Source organism: Orcinus orca, chromosome 16, assembly GCF_937001465.1.
Source record: "Orcinus orca chromosome 16, mOrcOrc1.1, whole genome shotgun sequence".
NCBI classification, from domain to species: domain Eukaryota; kingdom Metazoa; phylum Chordata; class Mammalia; order Artiodactyla; family Delphinidae; genus Orcinus; species Orcinus orca.
Window position 1 is genome coordinate 47,089,950 of NC_064574.1, and position 26,442 is coordinate 47,116,391.

General features: G+C 48.1%; 1 protein-coding gene across 2 annotated transcripts in view; it reads right to left on the reverse strand.

The window, feature by feature from the left end:
• RIN2 (Ras and Rab interactor 2) overlaps positions 1-13,033 on the reverse strand; it is a 98,717-nt gene extending 85,684 nt beyond the window's left edge. The window contains exons 1-2 of one of the 2 annotated variants that reach the window (XM_004270414.3): positions 12,988-13,033; positions 10,450-10,542 (exon numbers count right to left, since the gene is read on the reverse strand). In XM_004270414.3, coding sequence (XP_004270462.2) covers positions 10,450-10,506 — 57 coding nt within the window. In that variant the 5' untranslated portion in view covers positions 10,507-10,542; positions 12,988-13,033. Of the gene's footprint in view, positions 1-10,449; positions 10,543-12,987 lie in introns of those variants that run through there. The other variant, XM_049699108.1, reaches the window with a different exon arrangement.
• Between the last annotated feature and the right edge of the window lie 13,409 nt (positions 13,034-26,442).

Sequence of the window (26,442 nt, forward strand, 5' to 3'; positions counted from 1 at the left end):
TTCCACCACCGTGGGATGGAAGCAGCCGTGCACAGCACCTCAGTGACCAGGTGTGTCTGTGTCCCCACCATGGAGACAGGTGCTGGCCGGGTCTGGCCTGAGGGTGGCAGTTTGCTGACTCTGCCCTAAGTGACTGTCCGGTTGCCTGGGTGTCTGCCCTCCGGTCTACTCCGCATATTTCAGGTAGAGAAGTTATTTCAAAAACTCTGGGGCGGGCCTGAGCAACAAATACACACCAAGACCTCACAACATTCCTAAACGCCTTGACTTCAAGTGGCTCTGGTCCAGCGTTCCCAGGGCCGATTCTGAGAAGGTTCAGAGAAGGAAAACACGAAGTCCACGGCTCCAGACAGGCCAAGATGACATGCGCAATAAAGATGAGAAGGTGGAGGGTGAGGCAGAGTGAACCGGAGGTGATGGGGAGACTCGGGAGGCATTTTGGGAGAGGGGAGAAGGGATGTTTCTGGAGGGAGCGGCCAGGCACGGGGACACGGGTGGGTTGACCAGCAAGCTGAGCTGTGCTGGGTGGGAGGCCCACTCTGCACTCTATGAGGGGTGGGGGCCAGGGAAGATGTGAATTGCACTCTGGTTTTCTTGGTTGATGGATTAAAGACAGGGTGCTGTTGCCAAGCTTTCCGAGGGCTGCTCGTGTTGGATCATGTCACTCCCTCTCCCCCAAATGCTCATGGCTTCACTGCACTAAGAATGATTCCCAGGTCCTCACCCAGTCAGCACGATGGCCCTGGCTACTCCCCCCGCACCGGGCCCTTACCTCATGCCCCCCCGTCTCCCACCACCCAGACACTGGCCACCCTGTTCTTTCAGAGTCTCAGGCCCTGCTCCCCGGCTTGTGTGCTTCCCCCTTGTCTGGGAATAATTTTCTCCCTGCCTCTTTCTCTCCTGCAGGGTTCAGCTTAAACACCACCTCCTCAACGAGCCCTCCCCCCTCAGGCCTGCCTACCTGTCTGTCCTTCAAGCTCAAGTTTCTCTGATCGTTATCTGCTTCCCCATCACCGCACACTCAGTGCCCAGGGCTGGCCCTGCCACCATAGGTGCTGAATCAATACAGGTTGAAGAAATGAACGATATATGGGTAATACACACATACATGCATTACACGCTTTTTCATTCATTCAGCATATTTATTGAACATCTACTATTAATGGCCAGGACAGTGGGTGCTAACTACACTCACACTTTCCTTGCTTTCTTTACTTCTGGAAGACCTGCCCCAGAGACAGAGACCCCAGAAATGGGTTATTTCCTAATTGACACTGCAGACCAGGAGTCTTCAACTTCAGCACAGTGGAAATTCAGGGTCAGATGATTCTTTGTTCTGGGGGCTGCCTGTGTGTGATAGGAAGCCCGCCAGCTGCACACCCACCCAAGCTATAACAACCAAAAGTATGTCCAGAGAACCAGCGGCCTAGACTGGACTGGCTGTCCTGGACCAGAACCCGGAGGATCTGCATTTTCAGCCATCAGCTTCTCGGGAAACAAGCCCCGAACTGGGAAGTTCAACGAGAACTGGCCTGTTTCCACCTGAACTTAAGTAACACACACAGAATGTCAACACACCAATTCGACAAGGCTGCCAGGGGCCAGGTCTGAAACAAGACAGAACACAGACACTCAAACCACAAAAATGACTAAACGGCCCCCTCTTCTGACACACAGTGTCGCTGCTTCTTAGCATTGGCGCCTTGACTTCCTCCATTCCTCCTGCCTCTGGATAAAACTCACTGCGCTGCCCAATCACGGGATTGCCCTCACTTCCTGATGACACTCCAAGCCTCCTTCAGGGTTGCCAGATGAAAGACAGGGTGCTCAGTTAAATCTGAATTTTAGATAAACAGTGAATACTTTTTTTAATGTAAGTATGTCCCCAATATTGCATAGGATGTACTTATGCTATATCTGAGATTCAAATTCAGCTGGTGTCCGGTATTTTTATTTGCCAGTCTGCAACCTAATTCCTTAGAATTAGCCCAAATCCTATACTATGCGCCTCCGGGTGCCCTCTTGCTGAGAGTCCTCTGCTTGAGGGTTCTTCTAGTATGTTCTCAGCAGTTGCAGCAGCTAGTAAACCCTGACTCTGATGCAGGTTGTGTTCCTGGGTGTCTTTAGAAAGAACAATCCCCACTTTTTGAGGCAGGAAACTCTGAGAGGCGGTCGTCCGAAAGGGATATCTGTGAGTGGCCAGCAGAGGACAGGCTGGGGGTGACAAGCAGGGAAAGTGGAGTCAGGCTCACATCTTAGTTAACCAGCGTCCAATACAGGGGCTGCAACCTGGAAAGACGTGTGGGGGGAGTATCTCATTTCAGCACTGGACGAGGCACAAGGTCAACAATTTAAGGCCCCGAGGGTGCTAGGTCCCAGCTCTACAAAATTCCTTCCAAGTTGAAGTACAGTCACCAGGGAACCACCACAGAATTGACAAGTGGTGTGACCCTGGGCAAGTTTTGTAACCTCTCCCGGTCTCAGTTTTCCCACCTGTAAAATGGGCATAACGATAGTGTGAGGATTAAATAACTCAATGGGTTGAAAGTGCTTGGAACAGGCCTGGGAGAGTGTGAAACTAAACATAAATTTTTAAAAGTAGTTGAATAAGGAGGAAGGTGGGCTGTGCATGTGAAGTGGCACCAGGATGGTAGTTTTTGCCAACATGCCAGGCATCCAGCAAAGGACATGCTGCTTCTGTTTGTTCTTCGGTTCCTTTGGCTAACGGCCGTGTAGACCAACAACAGAGTTAAAAAATTAACCTCCCCCAAGCCTTCCCGGGAGAGGGGAGGAGCCCACGTCTCTGAACCTCAGCTTAGAGAATATCAGAGCACCGGTGGGCAGGTGTCGGAGGCCTGGTGGGCGATTTGGCTTCTGGTTTACAGGGGCTGGGGCAGGTGCCTCAGTGTCTGTGTGCAGCCGCTCTTGAGAGAGTGAATGAAACATGGGCGTGGGGTGAGGGCACAGACAGAATAAAACAGAACATCTTATCAGACGGTGGCAATTATTCCAAGGCTTGTAGAGAGTGAGTGGGCACAATCATCAAAGTACCACGTCTGAGCTCACAACTCCACTGGGAAGGTGATGTCACTGCATTTTCCAGACGGGGACATGGAGACAAGCCCAGAATTCAGCCATTTCTATGTTTTTTTTCTATCAGTCTGTTTAGTCATTCAAATCTAAGACATAGAGCAGTGATTCTCCAGCCTGACGCCCCCCGGCGAGCCTGTTAAAACGCAGACCACGGGCCCCAACCCCATCATCTGATTCCCACATTCCACAATCCAAGAACCTGCATTTCTAAGACGTCTCCAGGTAAGCTGACGCGGGGAGCTGGCATCACACTTTGAGAACCACTAGTCGAGGCTGCCTCGGTAACAAACTCCGGGTGATGCCGACACTGCCCGTCTGTCCGGGGACCACATTTCACGTGTCAATTACTTCCTAAAATGCAGGCAAATGCAGAGACACAGACTCGGGCATCTCACCTTGACAGGTTTACCTGGTGAATCGGTGTCTTCTGGTGGCTCCAAAAACAGGAATCACCAGGGCCCTTGTTAATGCCAGAGGCTTCCGTTCCTTCCCTTGGAGGTTCTGATTTATGGATATGAGACGGGCCTGGGAGTTTCTATGTTAATAAGAACCCACAGGGAGTACATCCTTTCATTGTCATGCTCTGGCACTGTTTAACTAGGTCACCTAAAGATTATTTAATTATCTAAGGGGTGCACCTGTGTTTGACTTTGCTCTGTGCTGTTAATGAAGGACTCAGGCACTGTGAAGATACAAGTCAGCCTGCAGATTTCGGTTCAGAAAAAAAAAAGATTACCCCAAAGGACACAGTTTTATTGCCCTGTAGTACTACTACCAGTTTTGACTTGAACTTAGCAAACTTATTACAGAATGACTTTTTAAGTCAACTACAAATACATCATCTGTCCAAGTGTTATTTGAACCAGCCTTACACTGGCCTCCTGGATTCATGCATGGTTTGAATAAAGCTTTGACAGATGTTCCTTTTATACTGTGTGAGGTGTTCATTTTATATTGCATGATTTAATTTTTCGAAAATCATACATTGAAACAAGAGTCCTTCAAACCTACATCTTCTTCCTTGGTATCCTCCTAATTATAAAAACTCAGAGTTACAAGTAAGCCTGTGGAAATAACGTGGTTGAGGGGACCTGGGGGAATCTATTTCACTCCCGATGTTTAAAAGGCAGAAGCAAGTGAGAACGTGTTGTGGCCTAACACGCAACATTTAATATCAGAAATGGATGGCCAACATGTGCTGGGAAACTACCCTCTAAAACCATGAAATCCACTGTTTTTGGAAACACGAACAGGAACTGCTGTCCAAAATGTTCAGGGCATTCCTAGAAAGTCAGGCCCTGGGTGGCGGTAGGGGTGCAGGGTGTGCGGCCTGTGTCCTGGAAGCATTTGGAGCAGATGGTGAAAGATATGCATGTGTGTCCAAAAAAAAACCCAACCAATGCTCCAGAAAGAGGCCACTGTCCCCATGACCTCTTCAGATGGAGTTTCCTGGGGGATCTCTCTGGAGAAGGGTGAAGCGACCAGAGTGGAACCGTCAGGAAGGCTACGTGGGATGGGGGTGCCACATGAGAAAGTCAGGCCAGGTGCAATTCCCACCCCTGCTGGGGACTAATAACCAGCCCCTGGCACTCCAACCTCCCTGGGTCTTAGTTTCACTATCTGTGAAAGGAGGAGGTACAGAGTCCACAAAACATAAGCCTTCACTCTCCAATACGGAAGCCACCTGCCACGTGTGGCTGTGGAACCTTTGAAATGCTGCTAGCCTGAATCAAGATGCACTCGGTGTAAAATACACACTGGATTTCAAAGGCGTGGTGCTAAAATAAAATGTAAAATATCCAATTAATATTTTTATATTGTTACATGTTGACATGACAATATTTTAGATATACTAAGTTAAATAAAATATATTATTAAAAATCAATGTCGCTCCTTTGTTTTCTTAAATGTGGCTACTAGAACATTTAAAATGACATCTGCAGTTCACTTTGTATTTCTATGGGGCAGCACTGCTCTAAGGCCTCTCCAGGTGTAAGCATCTAGGAAGAAAGAAAAGACACACCGAATACTGATGTCAGGTATGCTTTGCAATATTATTATGACGAATTAGCAAAACACTCTCTGACATAGATCGCAGCAAGATCTTTTTGATCCACCTCCTAGAGTAATGAAAATAAAAACAAAATGGGACCGAATTAAAAGTTTTTGCACAGCAAAGGAAACCATCAACGAAATGAAAAGACAAACCACAGAATGGGAGAAAATATTTGCAAATGAAGCGACCAACAACGGATTAATCTCCAAAACATAGAAACATCTCATGAAGCTCTATAACAAAACAGCAAACAACCCAATCAAAAAATGGGCAGAAGATCTAAATAGACATTTCTCCAAAGAAGACATACAGATGGCCAAGGGGCACATGAAAAGATGCTCAACATCATTAATTATTAGAGAAATGCAAATCAAAACTACAATGAGGTATCACCTCACACCGGTCAGAATGGCCATCATCAAAAAAAATCTACAAACAGTAAATGCTGGAGAGGGTGTGGAGAAAAGGGAACCCTCCTACACTATTGGTGGGAATGTAAACTGGTGCAGCCACTATGGAGAACAGTATGGAGATTCCTTAAAAAAATAAAAAATAGAACTACCATACGACCCAGCAATCCCACTACTGGGCATATACCCAGAGAAAACCATAATTCAAAAAGACACATGCACCCCAATGTTCACTGCAGCACTATTTACAACAGCCAGGACGTGGAAGCAACCTAAATGTCTATCGACAGAGGAACGGATAAAGACGATGTGGTACATATATACAATGGAATATTACTCAGCCATAAAAAAGAACAAGATAATGCCATTTGCGGCAAGGTGGATGGACCTAGAGATTGTCATACTGAGTGAAGTAAGTCAGACAGAGAAAGACAGACATCATGTGATATCGCTTAGATGTGGAATCTAAAGAAATGGTACAAACAAACCTATTTACAAAACAGAAGTTGAGTCACAGATGTAGAAAACAAACTTGTGGTTACCGGGGGGAAAGGGGGGGGAAGGGATAAATTGGGAAATTGGGATTGACATATACACACTACTATATATAGAATAGATAACTAATAAGAACCTACTGTATAGCACAGGGAACTCTACTCAATACTCTGTAATGACCTATATGGGAAACGAATCTAAAAAAGAATGGTATAGGTATACGTAGAACTGCTCAGGGGGGCAATCACACCAGTCCTCTTCCCGCACCGTTCTCTGCTCCAAGAGGATCCCCCTCGGGGTCACGGACATGGCAACGAAAGACAGAACGAATCTCTCATGGCAGTGCTCAAGCTGTGAATTGAGGATGACTTCTTGGCACTATGCCGGGGCCACGGCTAGGCCTACGTGACATTTCTACCACCAGGCAGACACCCGCTCAGCCCACATGAGCTCCGTTGTCAATGGATAAAGGGGGTTGACACCAGCTTGGAAGGGCAGCTGGGAGCCTGATGGGGAGGGGTGGAAGGTGGGCAGGAGGAGGGAGAGACACAGCAGGTTTGGGCTACAGAGGCAGTCCCGTGAGGGCACAGGGACAAGACCGGTGGAGAAAGAGCTGGGAGAAGGTGGAAGCACCGTCTGAAAGTCCTCGAATGTCAAGGTGAAGAGTACAGACCTGGTCCAGGGTGCAGCACGGAGCCGGGGTCTGCAAGCAGGCAACTCAGATGGATGGAATGATTGACAAGAAACAACCAACCAACCACATTCAGAGGTGGTGCAGATGGATTCCGGGCATCATCTGCAGTGTCCGCAAAGGGAAGAACGAGACCCTAAGCAGGGAGTTGGATGTAGAGAAGGGAAGGAGGGGTGGATCCTGAAGACTCGAGGGGGATCTGCCAGCACTGGGCGCCTGGATGGGGTTGGGGAGGGGTGGCTTTGGAAGCCAGGCAATCCAGGAAAAGGAGGGTTCCAAGATGATGCTGAGTTTCTCGGCCCTCAGCCAGGACCACTTAGAACTCTTCCAGCCCAGATGATGCCTTTCTTACTGTCTCTTTCACACAACACAGCCTTGCAATCTGACAGCTCTCTGCGTCCACGTCTATGACTAGGTGCAGATAACTTTGCTGCCTTGTCTAGGGCATCACCTGTCTGCCCTCACATGTTTTCACAGAGACCTTGCAGGGCAGGAAGATACTTCTCTCACAGGTGGTTGAGGAACATTAGCAATGATGCTGGGAAGGGCTGTGGACCATGTGTTTGTCCGGCACAGGATTTCTGTGGCCAGGCTTCCAGGAAGAGACTCCACGAGCACCACAACCCCGGGGCTTTGTCAATTACACCAGAATGCTCAGACCATCCACCTTCCCCAAGACCGTTGCGTCCTGCAACTCATCTGGGTCACTTCCAGGAGCCAGGACAGATGCGAAACCACAAATCAAGGCTCGCTGCTCGTGGTTAGCAGCTCTGGCTTAAAAGCACACACTGGATAGGAGAAGATGACGCTGCAAAAGAGGTCTGCTGATCGTCTTTCAATGACCCACGCTTTGCACAAAATCACGTGAGCCCTAATAACCAAGAAAGGGATAATGAACATGTGGAATCCAGCTGTGAGCCCAGAATGTAACCACGAATCCCCACCTTATGAAGTGGTCCTACCTGGATGTAGGGCATCGCTGGTGTGGTGGAGGGCAGCCCTGCAGGGACACAAGAGGTTCACTGAGTCCCTAGATTCAACCCCAGCTCTCCAGCAGAGGCCATTTCCTAGGAAAGACTGCGCTGGGGCCCCACTCAGGTCATCTGTCCTCAGAGTCCCTTTAACTTCTGTCACAAAGCATTGTTTTCTCTTATAATTCATTATTATGGGTTTAATATTATATTTGATCAATATCCTTCTTTGGTACCAGACTGAAAGCCCCATGAAGTGGGGTGGCTTCTGGCTTTTCTCTCCCTGGCGCCTAGGACAGAGCCTGGCTGATCACAGGTGCTCCATCAATGTGAGTCAAAATAAGCATGACGAGTAAACGAAGAGCCAGTGGGTCCAGGGCTGTGCGGAGGGACAGCCCATCTCAGCGACCGAGGGCTACCCTGGCAACCATTTTTACAACGAACCTCCAAGGAGTCAGTATTACATGTCCAAGGGGCAGTTGTCTTCATCCTCATGGGTAACTACATGCCTAAATTGTGGAATAATTCATAATAACTAACAATATTATTTATCTACTATTATAATAATGAATGATATTATTATTCCATAATAACTACGAAATAGCCATAGTAAAGAGTAACAATGTCTATAAAGAAGAGAGAAAGAAGGATAAGGTAACTATATCATCCACTTGGACCATCTAATGAATAAACGAAACAATTTAAGCTCTGCAGAAAAAAAAAAAAAAAGACAACACCAAGTTCTATAGTTCCAGCCACTTCCACACGTTTTCCTCAAGGGCATTTGACTCAGGCGAGAAGCAGACTTGCCCTCAGTGGGTTCAGGCAGCCTCTCACCTCTTGTCTGATGGATTCTTTCACAGGACATGGCCCAGAAATACAAGTTAACTACTTTACCTGCTACACAACTTAAAAAAAAAAAAAAGATTTTTCCCAGGACTGCAGGAAAAACTGGCTACATTGGACCTAACAGTAGGTAGTATTGGGTCCAACAAATTCCTCAGGAATTTTCAACGGCAATTTGGACTCTATTCCATTTTCTCCTTTTGCTGGGACTTTAAAACCTAACTACTAGGTGAGATTCAGCCCCACTGCACTTCCTGAGCCTAAGGTGGTGATCACGGACGATCCAATATTTAGGCTGATGTAGGCGGTGCCTTGGGAGAAGGGGGGTTTGGGTCCACCCTGTCCACCAGGAGGAAATGAATATCTCAGCGTAAGACAGAATCCAGGAACCAAAGAGGAGTCAGGAGCCTGGTCCACTGGGGGCTTGAGGGGCCCCTCTTGTGCCTCCAGTGGTGGATTTTACACAGGTTTGATTCAAATCAAGTAAACGGGCTGCGAACTAAGATGGCTGCGTCCACAAAGCTTAACTCTTAGGACTGAGAATCGAGACCATCTGTGTCAACACAACTTAAGCATTTCTTCCAGGAAGTTATTGTAAACCAATAAGTAACTCTGCTGTTCACGGCAGGAAATTCCTACGAAACAATCTGTCCTGGCACAGTTTGCTCACCTGGGAAAACAGCCTGCTGATCAATGGTTTACTCGCCAAGATTCCCTTTAAGGCCCTCGTCCTGCTGTATCCACCCATCCTGAACTATATTACGTCACAAACTTTGCTGAAACCCAGTCGATTCTCTGCCTTGAGAAGCACAGCTTAAAGGGTTTGGGCCTGGACCTCTAAACCCTTTAAGATGCCTCCTGACCTTAGACACCAATAGGCCTGTGCCCTGGCGACGCCCACCTTGACAGCAGCTGCTTGAATGAACTTGGCTTTGCTTTACCAACAGCCTCTTCTGATGGATTTTTTTGAGCCCACAACTGACAGAATAAATCAGGTTTGGCCTCTTGGAAACAGGAAGCATATAAAAGCTATGACTAGCCTATGACAGATTTCAAACGCACATTTCACCTCCACTTCCTTCCTCTTTTACATGATTCTGTATTTTCCAAATTTTCCACAATGAGTTTGCATTATTTTGAGGGTGAGTGAGAGGATGCAAAGCAAACACCATAAGAAGAAAATCAATTCCCAAGTGTATGTTAGAAACGATTGTCAGGTCTTAATTTAACACACACACACACACACACACACACACACACACACACACAGAGTATATAAAATACCCATTGAGCAGCTCATCTCATTAAGCTAGCAAGGTCTCCCATTGACATCAAAAGGCATGGAGAAAAGTGGTCCAGTTTTAATCAGGCTGCCTTGGTTCTCTCAGGCCTCTGGGGTGTTGATAAAATACACCAGCAAAAACATTCAGTCAGTTTAGGGTAAGGCCCAGGGATCTGTGTGTAGTTCTCTTTTTTTAATGAGCACTTAAGTGATTCACAGAATCAAGCCACGTGTATAAGCACAGGAGCCTACAACCGACTCACTAGAATGCCAAGTCCAGCTTCCATCAAAAACGGTCCAGATGAAAAAGGACCAGGTTGGCGGTGGACAAAGGAAGGATGCCTCAACTGTCTCACTCAGGTGGCATCTCCCCATGCCTGGGTCCTGGGCCTGTCTGGAAGCACACTGACTCACAAAAGCCCCAACCTCTTGTAAAATCTGGGAATAGCTCACAGCTGGGCTCAGGCAGGGTCCCCCCCCCACCAGCCAGAGCTGGCTCAGAGAGCAGGCTTCCCCCACCGTTCTCTGCAGCCCTGCAGCTCTCCGTGCAGCCAGCACAGGGAGTGAGATGCCCGTTAGCAGCCCCAATCAAGGCCTCCTTTTACCTTAAAGAAACTTCCTCGCTTCTCCGGACTGCGGGCGCCCATGGTCCAAGCTGACATTTCCCGCGGCGAGGCTCTACTGCACGCCTGGGACTCCTGAAGGTAGAGACATTTGTAATGGTTAGTCCAGCCTGTAGGAAATTCCTTTCTAAGCCACAGAACACTCACAACAACAGTCCTGCCAAGATCTTTTTCCATCAACAACAGAGTGCCATTTTATTTCCCACCAAAGCCCTTCCATCTCCTTTCAGGCTGATTTCCTGCTACAGACAGCACAGTTCCTAGACTCAGCCCCACCTCGCTGCCCGCTGCCCCCCCGCCCGCTCCTCCAGCTGACGCCGAAGCCCCCTGGGACTGCGGAAAGCATAATGATTGCTCTGTGTGTTTGCTTGACCTCACGCTCAAGTCCTAAAGGGACTATGTTAGATGTCACTGTAATCTGCTCCAAAGCTCATGGGCTTAATGTGGTTGATCACACAAGGCCAGCGGAAGAGTGAGGGCCTGCATGTCCCAGGAAATCCTGCAGGAATGGGATGAGGTCATTATGAGCTGGGCTGGCCCTCTCCCTCCGGCAAGGTCAACACAAGGGCACTGGGAATAAATCCCTCTATTTTCTCCAAAGAAATCAAAGACTGGGATGAAATCCTGTGCCCCTGTTTTCAGAGATCAGTTTGTGTAAGAAACAGCTCCAGGATAACCGGGGAAGAGGGGAGTGTACTTTGGAACGCGGAGAGGAATTTAAGGGCATGATATGATTCTGAATCACAACTGTGGCTATTTGAGCTTGGAATTTCCCTCACTGGAGCATCAGAACCCAATAATCTTCCCTCCTGGCTGCAACGCCTTCCGTGTCCACTTGTAAATAAAACACACACACACACACACCCTCCCACGCAGCTGGCCCCGCCCCGGCCAGCATGCATGGAGAGGATACCTGGGGGAGCATCCCCAAACCATCTCCTGGACCAGCAGCAATTATGAAACCAACTCCCGCTCACATAACTTGCACAAGATGTGGCTGGTCCTAACCACAACCAGCCTGGTGGAAGGACGATAAAGGAAACATTAAATGAAAACATGTCTGGGGAATCTTAAAAGGGGTTCAGCTGCAGGGGTAGAGCGGTAAGGCACCAAAGCCACAGTAGCCGCTGCCAGTTTGCTGAGGCTCTTTCATTATTAGCCGGGGAACAGAGAGGCAGCTGCACTCAAGGGCATTTCAACAAGTGGAAAAGCATAATGACTTTGCAGAGAACTGCATACGTCAGGAAGCAAGGATCTTTGGAGACAGGCACATTTCTGCCCCAAGATCGGCCCCTCCCTTCACATCCGCGGTGCGCTGTGATGACCCGTGGAATTCCATCTCGGAAAATGAGAACGCAGCGCACACCCACCCCTCCTCTGGGGCCGTCACCTATGTTAGTCGTTTCTCCGTGGTTCGGTCCCTTTAAAGGTTCAGAGGTATCTTCCCTGCGATTCTTCTCACTTGGAATCCCATTGGGATGAAGGTCAACCTTCCAAAAGCCTCCTGAGATGACTGGTGAGCTTTCTATTGCGATTCTGCTGACTCTGAGATTCACATTCTTGGGCTCAGCCCCTGAATGCAGCCCCAGCTCTAAGCCCTTTGAAGTTCATCATTTAACAGCGAAGTCCACGGACTGGAGTGAGTCCAGAAGGAAAGTAGGGTGCTGTCTTCAGAACAAGAAGCAGAACCACAACCACACTGTAACCTTGGGGAACAAATGATTAACTGTTTCAACCCAGAAGCACACAAAGAAAAAAGTACACTTCTTGAAACCAAGCCTAATGCCTGTAATTCTTTTTCTTCCAGACGCTTTCTCTGCAAGGAATCTGGCATGGCATAGCAGTGAAGGAAGAGCTTGGGGAGTGCCAAGCCGTTCATTCCTCATCCAGACCTAAGTCCTTTTGTTTTGTTCAGAAAGTTTCCTAGTACAAACCCTTTCTGATGATCCAGGACAGGGAGGGAATTTTGCCTATAACAATGGAGCAGACTGGATTCCGCACGTTTACTACGTTAATTAGCTGCCTGAAAACTGCACACGAACACTTCCACCTCAAGTGGTCCTCAAGGAAACACCCAGTTTGGATTCTGTGCGAGAGCGGCAGAGCCATCACATTTCTTCCAGAGGATGCAGGTTGCATCCCCGCTTCTTCAGAAGGCTGCTCCAGGATAGAGATGAGAGCAGGTGACAAAGACAGGCGGCCAGGGGCCACGGCAGGCCCTTCCCACAGAATGAAATCCAAGTGGACAGAACATCACACCTTGTTCTAATTCTTAAAAAAGCTCTTAAGGGCCCCAAAGAAGTTTGGGTTTCAGGTCTTTCCTGTCGTAGCAATAGTCCTTCCCAAAGCATAGCCTCTGACACCCCAACTCAACACAGACAGACGTTTAATACAATTTATAAGGAGACATTCTTTCCACTTGTGGTTCCTACCCTTCCCCCCAAAGGGTTAGGTTACACTGGTAGTTTCATCCGAAAACCACCCCCAGGAACAGACTGGACCAAGAAACAGAAAAGGTACCGTAGTTGGAGAGGCTGTAAAATTCCTCCAGACTTATACGGTGGAAGCTTGCTTCTTGCTTGGTTTCCCTGAATGGCGGAGCGGAGTCTCGAAAAAGGAGCCTAGCACATCCAGTGGATCTTTCCAGATGCTAGCTGAAAGCTAGCAAAAAAAAAAAAAAAAAAAAAATAGAGAGAGAGAGAGAGAAAAAAGCCCTAATGGGACTAAAGGACACTGCAAGCACTTTGGAGCTGCCAAGGCTTTTCAATAACAGCACTGAAGGAATGTAAACGAAGCTGGTCGCTGCGGTCCGGCTAAAAGACAAAGGCAGGAAGTGAATACTCCTGACTCTCCCCCAACACCGGGCTCGGCCACTTTGGAGGGAGGCGCGCAGTGGCTTCCATGTGGCCCCAAGAGCGAGTGCTGAGGTGAAGTCTGTCCTGAGATTTCAGCCTCCAGGACTCACTGAGTCGTCCGGCTGGGCGCCAGGCTGCATGGACTGCCGCTAAGCAGGATGGCTCCCGGCCGGCTTTCCAGCCCATTCCGCTGGGAGCGCTGGGGCACCGCCACCTGGCCCTGGGCTGTGGGCTGGCCGACGGGGCTGGAACACCCAGAGCCTGGTTTTCAGTTCACTGAGCCACGGAGCTAAGTCACTGGCAAAATTCCAGCTGTTGCTCGAAATTCCAGCTTGCCAAATCTGGGCAAGACAGGTTTACATCTGAGAGGGACCTCGTCCTCCCCCTGTCCACCCAGATTTATTTAGTCAGCCCATACCCTTCCCATTCCATCCGCCTCAGGTCACAAGTGCAAAGCCACAAAGCAGCAGCAGTAACACTGACACTGGCAACCACGACCCCCAAGTCTGATTTAAAAGAGACTCGTCTTGTTCAAGTCACGGGGGTTCTCATCACCTGCTGCTGTGAAAGTCGGCCACAGAAGCTTTCTAATCACTCCGTTCTCCCTTCTTGTTTCTAGCAGTTGAATAAAGCGAGGCAAAGCGGACTTCACTTCTTGGTAAACAAGAGCTCATAATCATTTTACAGCCAAACTGACTGAAGTAAAAGAAAGTGACTCACTCCTGGGGACCTGTCAGGTCGAGGCCAGTCCTGAGACAGGCAGGTCACCTTTTTGCCTGGTTCCTTGAGTGGCTCCGAGGATGGCAGGTCCTCCCTCTTTTGAATGCTTTTCGTCTTTACTAAGAGGTAAAAGCCAGTGGGGCGGTTCTGTGTCTGGATCCAGGCAAGGTCTCTGAATATTTCCATAATTATCTTTGTATGATCACGGATTTTACAAGTGGAATAGAAAATCTCTATTCCAGCCTCTGCCTTGACAATTCAAGTTATGTAAATTTAAAATTTGTTCTTTGAGCATCTTGTATCACTGCCCAGCACCGATTATCTCTCAATTGTTAAACTTTTTTTTTTTTTTTTTGTGGTACGTGGGCCTCTCCCTGTTGTGGCCTCTCCCGCTGCAGAGCACAGGTTCCGGACGCGCAGGCTCCGGACGTGTAGGCTCAGTCGCCATGGCTCACGGGCCCAGCCGCTCAGCAGCATGTGGGATCTTCCCGGACCGGGGCACAAACCCGTGTCCCCTGTATCAGCAGGCGCACTCTCAACCACTGCGCCACCAGGGAAGCCCTCGATAACTGCTTTTAAATAGAACTAGGAACAATGCTCTTTGTCTTGACTTTCACAAGAGTAACCAAGGATAATAAAATAATTTTTCTTCTTTTTTTAGGAAGGTGCTCACAGGTGAGACTGTGCATTTCTGCCACTCACAGGATTGGCCTGTAACAAATTCCAGGGGAGGTCCATCCCTTTCGTCCTTGGAAAACAGATGTCTCACAGAGACGCTGCAGAAGCTCTGCCACTGCCCAGGAAGCCCAGGTGTGGACATCTCCCCCAAAGGCAATGAACGTGCCCTGGACACAGGTGGGCAGCTCTGCTGTCGGAAGTTCCCCCTTCCCTCGCATGGGAATCTGCCTCTCTTACCTCCCACCCGATGCCCTCATTTTACCCCTCCAGCCATCCAAGAGTTAGCCTCCCGCCTCCTTCTCCTTGCCCCTTGTCCCTGCAGGGCGACAGCTTCTCAGGCCTCAGGGCTGCTGCACCCTGCCCGCCTGGAACAGGGCTGAGAAGGGAGGGGGGTGACCCCCCCACAAGGTCGTTCTCAGAAGTATGTGTCTTTTAACCTCCTCACTTGAAAAGCGCCCCGTAGTCAGCGGTCACACCCGGCACTCATGCGCAGAGACCACACGTACAATGAAGCCCCATAAGCCACATCGGCCCTCAACCTGAAGGACACCACAGAGGGAAGCCACACCCTCCAGGGCTCCCCCGGGTTTACCGTCAACACGTGAGCACCTGAGTTTAGAGCTTTGCTTCCCAACGTTCTCTGGCCACGATGGTAAAAGGGTCTACATTGGTGGTTAATTTTAACTGGAGGTTTATAACCAGGCGGCTCTTGGATGGAGTCTACGCTGCAGATACAATAGACGAAGTAACACACTTTTTAACAATTTGAATGAACAGTCTCCGGAGACCCCGAGTCAAAAATTCATGTCCCAGTCGTTTATGAGAGGTGACTTCAGGACACACTGGTCGGGCAGAGGGGATGTGACACAGGGGAGGAAGGGCAGCAGTACAAAGGGCATCACCAAGCAAGCAATCAGCGTGGGTGACGGGGTTGGGAACTCTGAGAGCCAGTGTAGACCATGGCTCAGGTGGTCCCAACTGAGGGGTATTTTTCTGACTCCCCCCAGGGGGTCTTGGGTCACCAGCACCTCCAACATATGCCTGGTGCCGGCAAAGTGGGCTCTTGGGGTGAAGAGAGCCCTTGGGCAAAGCTGGCAGGTGGAAATCAGGGCACCATGCGTGGAAATGCCAAACACCCAAGGGATACGGGAAGGTCTTGACAGTGTCTGCTACACCTGGCGGCTCAAAAATATCAGGACATTTTGCCTAAAATGTGGGTGTCTAGCTTCTCTGTCACAGTGAGCTGTCATCCCAGAATGGCCATGGCTGGCTGGCTTGGAGGGTTCTCTCTGGCTGGGATGTGAGCTCCTCCAGTTCAACAGTGCCCACAGGTTTGCTCTCTGTACCCAGACACCCTGCCTGACCTACCACACCCCTCGTAAAGCACCTGCCATGCCCAGCTCCTGCCTGACGTGCAGAGGGCGGTGATTCTGCCCATTCGGTTCTCTCGGCTGACTGGATGACCTAGTGATGTCATATGACCCAGGCTAGTAATTCACTGGCTGTTCTCAGATGAGGGAGAACCTTCTGAGCTGAGAGTCACAGGGTACGTGCTTACCCATGAAACCTGGATTGTGAGCCACATGCCAGCTTAATTAAGGAGGAGCAGATACCCTGAGTGAGCAGATATGAGAAGCCTTTGGACCACGGGGGTGGGGGGGATGGGGGAGGGGAGAGTCTTGAATCTCAGCCTCAGGCTGATGGCTTTGTACTTCCCACCAGGCCTGGCAGTGCCAGGGTCCAGGGCATCTTGTATCCTGACAATAAGGGTCCCCTCTTCTTGAGCAGGTGGATAGATGTATATTCCCTTCCATCACATATGCTTTGACCAGAAGAGCTTCTTCAAGCTGTTTATCATCATCTTATCAAATGTTTAATTCAAAGGTCTTGGGGGAACCCTCCTACACTGTTGGTAGGAATGTAAATTGGCGTAGCCACTGTGGAGAACAGTATGGAAGCTCCTTAAAAAACTAAAAATACAGTCACCATATGATCCAGCAATTCCATGCCTGGGCACATATCCAGAAAAGATGAAAATTCCAATTCGAAAAGACACATGCACCCCATGCTCATAAGCACTATTTACAATAGCCAAGACATGGAAGCAACCTAAATTTCCATTGACAGATGAATGCATAAAGACACACACACACACACACACACACACACACACACACACACACACACACAATGGAATACTACTCGGCCGTAAAAAAGAATGAAATGATGCCATTTGCAGCAACATGGATGGACCTAGAGATTATCATACTAAGTGAAGTAAGCCAGATAAAGACAAGATATCATATGATATAACTTATATGTGGAATCTAAAATATGATGCAATGAACTTATTTACCAAACAAATAGACTCACAGACATAGAAAACAAACTTATGGTTACCAAAGGAGGGGGGGAGGGATAAATTAATCCACAAATTATCTGTGGATTAACAGATATACATTACTATATATAAAAGATAACCAACAAGGACCGGCTGTACAGCAAGGGAACTATATTCAATATCTTGTAATAACCTAAAATGGAAAAGAATCTGAAGAAGAACATATACATGTATATGTATAACTGAATCACTTTGCTGTGCACCTAAAACTAACACAACATTGTAAATCAACTATGCTTCAATTAAAAAAGCAAAGATCTTGGAATAAAGCACACACCGATAAAGGAAAAGCTCCATTAAACCAGAACAGAACTTGCAGATGTCTCCACTGGTGGGGGTTTCCTAAGTGAGTATGAGAGAGGGAGGCCTTTGGACCATCCGAGGGAAGATGCTTCAGTTGTGGGGTGAGGAGGACGGGCAAAAGACACATTTCCCCGTCTTCTATCACGATCCCAAAGGTGTGTGTGGGCTCTGCTGCCTGGGTGGACCTCTTCTCTTTGAAAAAAATTAAGTTTCTGGGACTTCCCCGGCAGTTCAGTGGTTAGGACTCCGCGCTTCCACTGCAGGGGGCACGGGCTCCAGCCCTGGTCAGGGAACTAAGATCCGGCAAGCTGCGCGGTGAGGTCAAAGAAAAAAAAAATTTAAGTTTCTGACTTAAAAGAAATGGAATTGAGTCGGCTTTTCTGATAAGAGTTGTGGACTGTTGTAAAGATGTTTTTACCTTATTTTAATCTGGTCTCTGTGTCCTCAAGGACGTTTTAACTCAGTGGTTAATAAGCACAAATATTTTCATTGGAATTATACCAATATCGATCATTTTCATGGAGAAAATATTTTCTGGAGCAAACTCCATTAAGCCATCTTAATTCCTTAATCAGTTTCTTATACAGTGCAGACAACTGTTTAAAACTTTCTTCTGTCCTATTTTAATTTTGTACCTTCTTTTCTAACATAAGAAATTAAAGCTATTGAATATTCTGTGTTTTATTCTGAAAGCTTTATAGTTTTAGCTTTTTAAAAAAAAATTATTTTATTTTATTTTATTTTTGGCTGTGTTGGGTCTTCGTTGCTGTACGCGGGCTTTCTCTAGTTGCGAGCGGGGGCTACTCTTCGTTGTGGTGCTCTAGCTTCTCATTGCGGTGGCTTCTCTTGTTGGGAGCATGGGCTCTAGATGCGCGGGCTTCAGTAGTTGTGGCTCATGGGCTCTAGAGCGCAGGCTCAGTGGTTGTGGCGCATGGGCTTAGTTGCTCCGCGGCATGTGGGATCTTCGCGGACCAGGGCTTGAACCCGTGTCCCCTGCATTGGCAGGCGGATTCTTAACCACTGTGCCACCAGGGAAGCCCCTATAGTTTTAGCTTTAATGCATAGATCTATGATCCATCTCAAATTAATTTTTGTGTATGGTGTAAAGCAGGGTCTTTTTTTTCTTTCTTTTTTTTTAATCTGTGATTGCCTTTCTCTGTGGAAAGCAGGGGTTTTAAAGTCCTTATTTTTCCATATGGATACCCATTTAATTTTAAATTTATGGAAACTAGTTTTTAGGGAATTCTGTTCCTTGCAAACTTTATATCAGAGCTGTGATTGATCGAACAGAATTTTGTCTTCATGAAATGCTACTGATTAAAGTCCCTGCCCTGTAGGGTGGCTGTGTTTATTCTCATTATTTCTATGAAGTTGTCCCAATTTTCCTGTGTTAAATTTTGACTACATATCTTGCAAGATTATTTGATGCTTCCGTAAAATCTTAGTCAATAACAAACATGACTGTGCAGTTTTAGCTGTTGTCAGGTTTTCGTCTACCAGCATAAAATATTTCTCAGACCAAGTATTTTTCACTTTCAAAAACTACACACAAATGTAACGTCAGGTTTGGATCTATCACAAACTATGTTCAGTGCAGCTTTATCTATTTCATTATGAACTGGCTACATTACTGGATATTTTGTATTTCTTAGAAAATCAGTGAGAAAAGTGAAAGTGATTCTCCTCAGGGCCTCTGAGAGCACTCAAGCAACACCACAGCGAAGGCAAGTGGGTCATTTGCAGAGACGTGGATGGACCTAGAGAGTGTCATACAGAGGGAAGTAAGTCTGAAACAGAGAGCAAATATATAATAATACATATATGTGGAATCTAGAAAAATGGTATAGATGATCTTATTTGCAAAGCAGAAACAGAGACACAGACTTAGAGAACAAATGTATGGATACCAAGGGGGGAAGGGGTGGGAGGGAGGAATTGGGGGACTTGGATTGACACATATACATTATTGATACTATGTATAAAACAGACAACTGATGGGAACATACTGTATGGCACAGGGAACTCTACCGAATGCACTGTGGTAACCTACACGGGAGGGAAGTCCAAAAGGGAGGGGATATCTGTATGTGCATGGCTGATTCATTTTGTTGTGTAGTGGAGGCTAACACAACATTGTAAAGCAACCATACTCCAATAAAAATTAATGTAAAAAAGGAATACCCCAGCAATGGGTTATTATAATTCCAAACTCCATACCATTTATTCTTGTAATATTTTTTGGTTTGTTTAGTAACAACCTATGTCATTAGCTGACAAAAGAGTAAAGAACGTACACCAGGTCCAAACGGCCACAGAAAAATGTCCTCTTTAACAGAGCATAACTCATGTTCAGCGTTCTTACTGAAACGAAATAAAGTGAAATAAAACAGTCCCAGGTTAAAATGTCATGACAACCACCTCTATGAAGGAAAAAAAAAACGACGACGTCATCACTATGTAATAAACTAGGGTGGAGAGTGCCTGGGACTTCATGGACTAATTTGCTTCCTTCTCCTTCATCTTGATCCTGCACATGCCGACATCTTTCCAAACTTTCCACTTCATCATTAGAATATTTATCTTCCCCTTTAATCAGTGATATGCTGGAAAATGTCCAACAACTGGCTTCCTGGGAAATAAAAGCTCCAAGTTTTATCATTTGCCGCCTTTGTCGGGTAAATACTCCCATCGGGGCCAATTTCAAGCTAGCAACGTGACAGCAGCAGGCTCGTAGAATTCACGAAAATTTAACAATCAGCTCTAGTGAGCAGAGAGAACTGGCTTCAGCTCCCACTGCACCCCCTTCACCCATTCTCCACCACAAGGTCTCTGAAGAGGTTGCTTTTATTTGATTCTTCATACACGGAAGTCATACAAGAGAGCAAAAGTAAGAAACGGGATCTCCAGACTGAAACCAGTGCTTTCTCCATGAAAACACATTATTTGTCCCTAGTAAGACATGAAATATTTCTGGCTATCACCTTCACCACGTTAAATGGTACCATCAGGAACACTGAAGGAAGCTATACGCTCAGTCTGTTCTTTTAGATTTAGAAGGTGCCATGTTCTAAAGGTTGAAGAAGAGAAGAGCTTCGTTTGGCCCACAGACACCGGGGATTCACATGCCTTATTCGGAGTAGTCTCTCCAGTACCGTACACAGTGCCTGGCACGGATGTGCTCAATAAGTGTTGGAAAAGTAAGTGCATGAGATCTTACACACACGTCATTGAGGCTGAAAGGGAGGGTTTTAAAGGAATGGTTTCATCCAAGCAGAAGACGATAGGAAGAACACAGCTTCAGGAACGGCAAGGCAAGCTCAAATGCCAGGAACGTGCATTCCATGCTGTCGACCCACACAACATGCTGGAAGAAACGTTCTTTATACCACCTTGAAACACAGGAACATTGGCTTATGGAGCCCATGTGTTCTCCCTGCGACTGGATTTTTCCTGTGGAGTCTGTGATCTGGAAGCCTCTCCTCTCTCTATAACATACAGACCCACTGTTCTCTCCGCATCCTCAGCCACTCATGTTCCTCAGCTCTTTCATTTCTGCACCAACAGAATCCTCAAGAGGCCTCCAGGTGTGTGTCCAAGCTAGCACAGCTTCACTTGAGACCACAAAACGAAAGAAATCCACAGAAAAGATGCCAAACTCCCAATGAAACATAACTAACCGAGCAAGTGGGCTTCTCCGTGTGTTTGTGCACGCACTTGCATCATGTGTTACGGGGATGAGACCCTTAAAATTCCCATCCTTCCTCTTAAGAAGTGGGATGGAGAACAGTTGAGCCTCCTCTGGAGATACCCTCCTTCTAAGCCCGCAGATTCCACGTGGGGTGCTAAGCAGAAGCGCACCGTCCAACACCAAAGTAACGAAATACCACGATACCTTCTGTACAGAGTAAGTGCCCCATTAACATGTATTAATACTATCTCACAGCCAGAATCCGTGTTATCAAGGGAGGTGCATATAGGTATAAACAGTTGCTCTCCAAAATAATTTATTACTTTATGTGTCTGCAAAAGAGTCATGGAAACCCACAGAGGTCAGTAAGGTTCTCAGTGATGTCTGCTGCCATCACCAAAAAGGTGGTTTTTGTCTGAAATTGTGCCTCCGAAGTTCGGGCGTGTTTAAAAAGTCTGTCTCTCAGCTGGCCAAGGGCACTTGCAGCTTTTGCTGGGAGAGACAAGCACAGACGACTGGGGCATTTCACAAATCCAGTTTCATGTTACTCGGTTTGGCACAAGCTACAAGTACCAAACAGTTTCTGCCGGCTCTGCAGGCTGTCTTTAAAGCTCAGGGCTTTCCTCTCAGTGGTCTACCCCTTCTATCCTCTTGGTCAGGTGTCTGACCCAGGCTTAGGGCACAGAGGCCAGACAGGCAGGCACAGTTAGCGTGGAGGCCAAGGGGGCAGGGGGGCAGCTGGATCACCCCTTTCCATCGGGAGTCCTGGCGGGTGGGGACACACTCACATCTGAGGAGAGAGCTTTGGGTCATAATGACAGCGTTGGGGTCAGAGTCCTGGAAAAAGAAATCAAAGGCAATGGGGTCAAATGGACTCACGGACGGATGGTCTGAGTGGACAGGGCAGTCAGTGTGCCATTGACCGTGTCCGGGCTCTCATGCCTTCAAGGGCATGCTGGGCAGACACCAGTATTTTCAGGGCAAGAGGACAAATGGAGACTCAGATACTTTATGTCTGAATTTTTTAAAGTTATACATCAAGACGACAAGACGTTGTTAACTAAAATGTATTCTATTCTTCTACCACAACAAATTGAAATTAGAAGGACTTGGGAAGCCTGGTTGCAATTTAAAATGTTCAGACTCTTCAGTATTCTGTGTTGACTGTGGGGACACGGGCCATCCTGAACCTACTCCCTGGCTTGTCACCCTTCTTTTCCCTGGAGCAGCTTGGTGGACACCCCAGCCTTCCCGTCCAAGCCCTGTCCATCTCGCATTCCCTCCCAAACCCGCAGCCTACGGAAGTGTAATAACTACGTCTCCAGAAGCAGAGCCAGCCCTCGGGTGGAGGGATGTGGGGGAAGTCTGCACAGGCAGGGCAAGCAGGTGTGCGGCGTGAGGACAGGGATTCCAAGGAACGTGTATCTGAAGCAAGAGGCATCGGGGGATGCGGGCACTGGGTCAGCACAGCCTTTGACCCTGTAGACTTCTCCTTCCATGGGGAGGGATGAGGCTAGAGTGGGGCTAAGGACACTACCAGAGGGCAGACTGGGTCATTCCATGGGCCACGAAAGGATGCACACGGGTTCCACCACTGCTTCGGGGCTTCTCCCACCCTCACCTGACCTTCATTTGCAGGTGTGTAAGGCTCAGTCCCAAGTGACCTGAGTTACACCCTTGTGGCACTTGGAGAAAACAGACAAGCTTGGATTCAATAGCCCTAAGGCCTCCTAATCTCTCTCTAGCTTCTAATTCCAGTTTACAAGGTCATGTTCTCTCCTTCAAAGCAGCCCAGCCATCATGCTTCTCCTCTGCCTTCTCTCCTTCCCCAGCTATCCTGAAACACTGTAGCCCCTTCACTATGGGTCTACCACCCTGGGCTTCTCCCCCAATCCTGTCTTCATCCTAAACCAGCTGCCCTTCTCCTCCCAGCATCCTCACTGCCGAGGTCCAAACACTCCCAGTACGCACTGACAAAATACCTCTGCCCTGTGTCTGAGATCAAGGCCCTATACGCACACTTGCTTAGGGTTTGGGGATATTCTATGACCCTCTGTAATCAGCTTCTACTGACCTCGAGTTACTGTAGATAACAGAACACTGGATAACATGCCTGAGAATCCACCCGAGCTGCTTATCTTGGTAAAACAAGGCCTCCCTCTCTTTGGGTGGCTGTAACAGGTCCCCAACAAAGGGGAAGATTAGAGGTGAATGCTTTCATCTTCCCGAAGGCCTTATCCTTTCGCTTTTCTCCACGAGGCCAAAAGTGTTTTCGTCAAAGCCGGGAAGAGAGTCTATGTCTGCTTCAGTGCAGGGCCAGACCGTGCTACTCACAGTCCCCTTTGGCCTAACCCAGATCGTAGGGGGAGGAGTCTGGCTATACCAGAGCTATCGTCCCAGCGCTGTCAGGACAGCGACCCAATTGGTGTGTGGTATTTTGCTCTACAGAGGGATTTTACCCATACAGCCATCTCACCTGCCTGCCATGGCATCACAGGCTCCTCCATCTACAAACACGAGGCTCCCCTACAGCCGGAAGCTTCTATCTTAACCGCGTCTTCTCCAGGGACCCTGTTCTCAGTGCTCGAGTGCTTCCTTTTCCTTCCTGCTCCCTACTTTTTTTTTTAATTTTTATTTATTTAGTTTATGGCTGTGTTGGGTCTTCGTTTCTGTGCGAGGGCTTTTCTCTAGTTGCGGCAAGCGGGGGCCGCTCTTCATCGTGGTGCGCGGGCCTCTCACTATCGTGGCCTCTCTTTGCGGAGCACAGGCTCCGGACGCGCAGGCTCAGTGGCCATGGCTCACGGGCCCAGCCGCTCCGCGGCATGTGGGATCTTCCCGGACCTGGGCACAAACCCATGTCCCCTGCATCGGCAGGCGGACTCTCAACCACTGCGCCACCAGGGAAGCCCTCGCGGTCTCTCTTGTTGCGGAGCACAGGCTCCAGACGCGCAGGCTCAGTAGTTGCGGCTCATGGGCCTAGTTGCTCCACGGCATGTGGGATCTTCCGGGACCGGGACTCGAACCCTTGTCCCCTGCATTGGCAGGCAGACTCTCAACCACTGCGCCACCAGGGAAGCCCCCTGCTCCCTGTTTTTGATTACTTTCTATCCCTCTATGATTTCACTGAGGTGTACAAAGAGAGTGGGCAGAAGTCAATCACTCAGCTGGCAGGCTCACGTGTGATCTCTGGATCACAGCTCTTTGTTTTGTCCGCTTCCAATTTAGGAATTAAAAAAAGCAAAACCAAACCAAAAAGTGTTTGTCGGGTCCTCTTACTCCTCCCCCACCTCCTTTTCTGAACTCAGAAAGATCTGCCTACAAAAAATTACAAAAAGAAGCACTCCTTTTTGGTTTCTGTCTCTGAAACGCTGACTTTCCACTCAGCATTCCTTTCCCCTGAAGTCCGCGCTCCCGTCTCTTAACGACAACACCAGGCTTGAATTCCCACTTCACTGTTCCCATCAATCACCCCCAGTCCTGCGGGGTCTCTTGTCCAAACCTCAGTCATCTTCCTCCCCACTCCCCACGTCCACTCAGGCCCTGGACCAAGGCATCCTCAATGTTTTGGGCATCTTGTTGCTATCTGTGGTCCCCACTGTGTGTCTGCTACCCTTCATCCCGCGGGTCCACCTCAAGGGAATGGCCCTTTCCAGCATCCCGCTTCCTGTTGCTGCACTGAAGCCCGTTTTTAGGAACCTAATGTCCATGTTCCCTGGGTGAGTATTCATGGCCCCTTTTCAATCTGTTTCCAGCCTGATGTTCCAACCTCAGCAGTGATGTGTGTGCAGACCGGCCCCGTCCCCTCCAGAATGGAGCTCCCACAAGAGTAGAGAAGGAGAACATTCCTCACTGACACCCCCATCCTCGAGGTGTTTCACACCTGACATTTGCACACTGTCACTTCCGGCCACACCGCAAACCTGGACCAGCAAGGTGACGTGGCCTAAGTGGGCAGCCGCTGGCAGGTGAGATTCTGAAGGCATGTGATGCCTGGCGCAACAGCGATGCCTCCCCGGACCCGGCTCCCGGACCGCCCAGATCGGGCAGCTCCCAGGCGCCATCCTGCGCTGTCTCCCAGGGTCCCCGTGAGATCAGGCTCTAGTCGCCCAAGGGTGGGAGCTGGCTTGACGACACACCCCTTCACCTTTCCTTTCTCACTTCACATCCTCTGACCAGAGGACGGGCTCAGAGCTCACGCAGAGATGTTGGCCGGGGTGAGCATCGCTGCCTAAACCTCACCCCTCTCTCCTTGCTTGGCCTCCTTGTGACAAGTAACCAAAGGTTCTCTTTGCTGTGAGATCCAGCTGCAGACACAGGAGATCTAAACCTCGGTTTCCTCTGACTAGCTGTAATGAGAATTAGCCCAAAGCCATGCCTGCACTTCTTTTTGACTGTTTCTGGGTCTGTGAGCTCCAGGACCTCCCCTGCCCTCTTGTTAGGACAATTAGCCCGCTGCTTGTTTCTGCTCTGCTGAATGCCTCCTTATTTGTACTCTGTGACCCACTTTAATATGCTGTTTTTATGTATCCAAAGAGGTAACTGCTCTAACTTTCAGAGTTCTTGATTCTCGCCATGCTGGTGTGAATGCACGCTTCTGTGACGCCCACCAGTAATGCATTTGGGATGTCCTTGAAATATTAAAGTTTGGTCCTTAAAAAAAACCATCCCCCCAAACTATCTGCACTTGAATCCTTATCTTAGAGTCTGCTTCTGGGGGCACCCAAACCAAGACAATCACAATCACAGACTCACACACACACACGTGCACAACACACTTTAACGGCTGCTCGCCCTGCCCTGTGTCCTGTCCCCAGTTTCCTGAGATCACCTCCCAGGAAGGTGACTTCTACACAAATCCTTGTCTCAGAGACTGGTTCACTAGTTCTCTTAGGAATCCTGCTCATCTGGTACGGAATTCACAATTAAAGGAAACATATTTGCCAATATAAAATCCAGAAAAAATACACAAACATATTTTGAATAAAATTTCTATGTCCCTGTAAATAACCAATATTCTTTGTGAGCATAACTTACAATTTCCAGGCAAAAATGGAAACAAAAGACTGACTTTGCAAACTGTTGCAAATTTGCAAAAAATTTGAAAGACTTATTTGCAAATAAGTTAAAATGTTATATTACTCAGTGCAACTAATGATAAATCTATTTTAAACGAGGATGTAATTTGTATTACTAGAGAATCTTTTCTTTGTCTAGCCCTTGCAAAATAAATTCAAAGACTAAGAAGTGTCAGCGGAGGACAAGTCCTCTCAGGATACCCATGCACTTTGGTCCAGTTCTGCTCCCATCTGACCACAATTAGAGCTTTTAAG